The 2,168-nt window shown below is 26.8% G+C and overlaps 1 protein-coding gene across 1 annotated transcript in view; it reads right to left on the bottom strand.

The window, feature by feature from the left end:
- Positions 1-1,551: 1,551 nt before the first annotated feature.
- The window catches only part of EMWEY_00029890 (hypothetical protein), a gene marked incomplete at both ends in the record, with an annotated part of 1,209 nt that continues 592 nt past the window's right edge, over positions 1,552-2,168 (bottom strand). Inside the window, one exon of the mRNA XM_013478285.1 lies at positions 1,552-2,168. This exon is cut by the window's right edge and continues 592 nt beyond it. Coding sequence (XP_013333739.1) covers positions 1,552-2,168 — 617 coding nt within the window.

Raw genomic sequence — 2,168 nt, 5'->3', positions numbered from 1 at the left:
TTAATTAATTAATTAATTAATTTATTTATTTATGAATTAATTAAAGAAAATAAACAAAAAAAATACAGATATTTATTCAATTATTTATACAAAAATATAATATGTACGTATGTACTAAATATATAAATAAATAAATAAATAAATAAATAAATAAATAAATAAATAAATAAATAAATAAATAAATAATAATTAATGTCTTTATGCATGAATATATAATAATAAAGAAAGATAAAGACACCCTATTAATGCATGCATAAATACATAATTATTTATTTATTTATTTATTTATTTATTTATTTATTTATTTATTTATTTGTATTTAGTTATAATAATATATTAGGGTGTACAGACACCTCAACATTAAAAGAAGAAATCCTCTTTTTATAAAAAATAATTAAAAAATTAGGCATGGGACCTCCATTAGCTAAAATGGTCGAGTAAGGCCCTAAACCCTAAACCCTAAACCCTAAACCCTAAACCCTAAACCCTAAAATTTTTTTATTTAGAATTTTGCAGCATTAATGTATATTTATTCCTTTTAATTAATATACTAATAAATAAATAAATAAATAAATAAATAAATAAATAAATAAATAAATAAATAAATAAATAAATAAATTTATTTTTTTATGTATAGGTTATTAACAGAAGAAGAGAAGAAAAAAGAAGGAAAATTATTAATGCATAATATGCAAAAGATGGGCATAAATATACATAAATTAATTAATAAAAATACTATTTATTTATTAAATAATTATAATTAATTAATTAATTAATTAATTAATTAATTAAATATAATTATTTATAATTATAATTTATAATTATTAATATATTTTTTTGTATAATATATAATATATACGCATAATATATATTTATATATATAATAAATATAATTATATATTTATTATTTATATATATAATAATTATTATAATAAATATAATTATATATTTATTATTTATATATATAATTATTATTATAATAAATAAATAAATAATTATTATTTAATTAAGAAAAAAAAAGAAAAAAAAAATAAAATAAATGTTATTATTAATTGAATAAATAAATAAAATAAATTAATTTGTTTATGTGCCTTTATAAAGACACGAATAAATAAATAAATAAATAAATAAATAAATAAATAAATAAATAAATAAATAAATTAAATTATAGGTGTATGTACACCTCAACATTGTCAATTTATTAAAAAGAAAAAAAAAGACAAAATTAATTAATTAATTAATTAAATAATTAATTAATTAATTAATTAATTAATTAAATTAAATTAAACAATTAATTAATTAAATTAATTAATTAATTATAAATGTCTGCTAACTAACGGGAAGAAAATATCCTCTAAATGCTGCTGCAGCTGCAATACTTGCTGCTGCAGCAGCAGCACTTGCTGCAGCAAGTGCTGCAAGGGCTGCAGCAGCAGCCCTTGGTGCAGCAGCAGCAGCAGCAGCAGCACTTGTTGCAGCAGCAGCAGCAGCAGCATTTGCTGCAGCAGAAGCACTTTCTGCTGCAGCAGGAGGAGGAGGAGGAGGAGGAGGTTAGAACCCTCGTCTTTCCGTGTGTTGCTGCATGTGCTGCCACTGCTGCTGCTGCTGCTGCTGCTGCTGCTGCTGCTGCTGCTGCTGCTGCTGCTGTAGTATTTTTTTTAATTGATTAATTTCTTTTTCTTGTAATTTAATAATATTATTTTTTCTATTTATTTCTTTTATTGCTGTGGTGTACATACACCGTAAATTTCTTAATAATACAGCAGCAAGAGTTTGCTGCTGCTGCGCATACACCCGAACTTCTTCATCCGTCATTCCTTCTATATCTGCTGCTGCTCCTTCTATATCTAATGCTGCTGCTGTTGCTGTTGCTGCTGCTGCTGCTGCTGCAGTTGCTGCTGCTGATGTGTCTGCTGATGCAGGTGATGTAGCAACGTCTGTTGCTGCAGTTGCTGCTGTTGTTTCTGCTGCTGCTGTTGCTGCTGCTGCTGCTGGTGCCTTAGCAGTTACCGCTGCTCCTGTGTCGGTCCCTTCTGCTTTTATTGTTGCTGCTGTTGCTGCTGCAGCAGCAGCAACAACAGCTGCAGCTGCAGCAGCAGAATTGGCCTCATTGTGGAGGCTGCTGCGCCTCGTGTTGCTGCTGCTTCTTGTGCTGCTGCTGCTGCTGC

This window comes from Eimeria maxima, genomic scaffold (genome assembly GCF_000499605.1).
Source record: "Eimeria maxima Weybridge genomic scaffold, Emw_scaff356, whole genome shotgun sequence".
NCBI classification, from domain to species: Eukaryota; Apicomplexa; class Conoidasida; order Eucoccidiorida; family Eimeriidae; genus Eimeria; species Eimeria maxima.
This window is presented reverse-complemented; position numbering and strand designations above follow the sequence as displayed.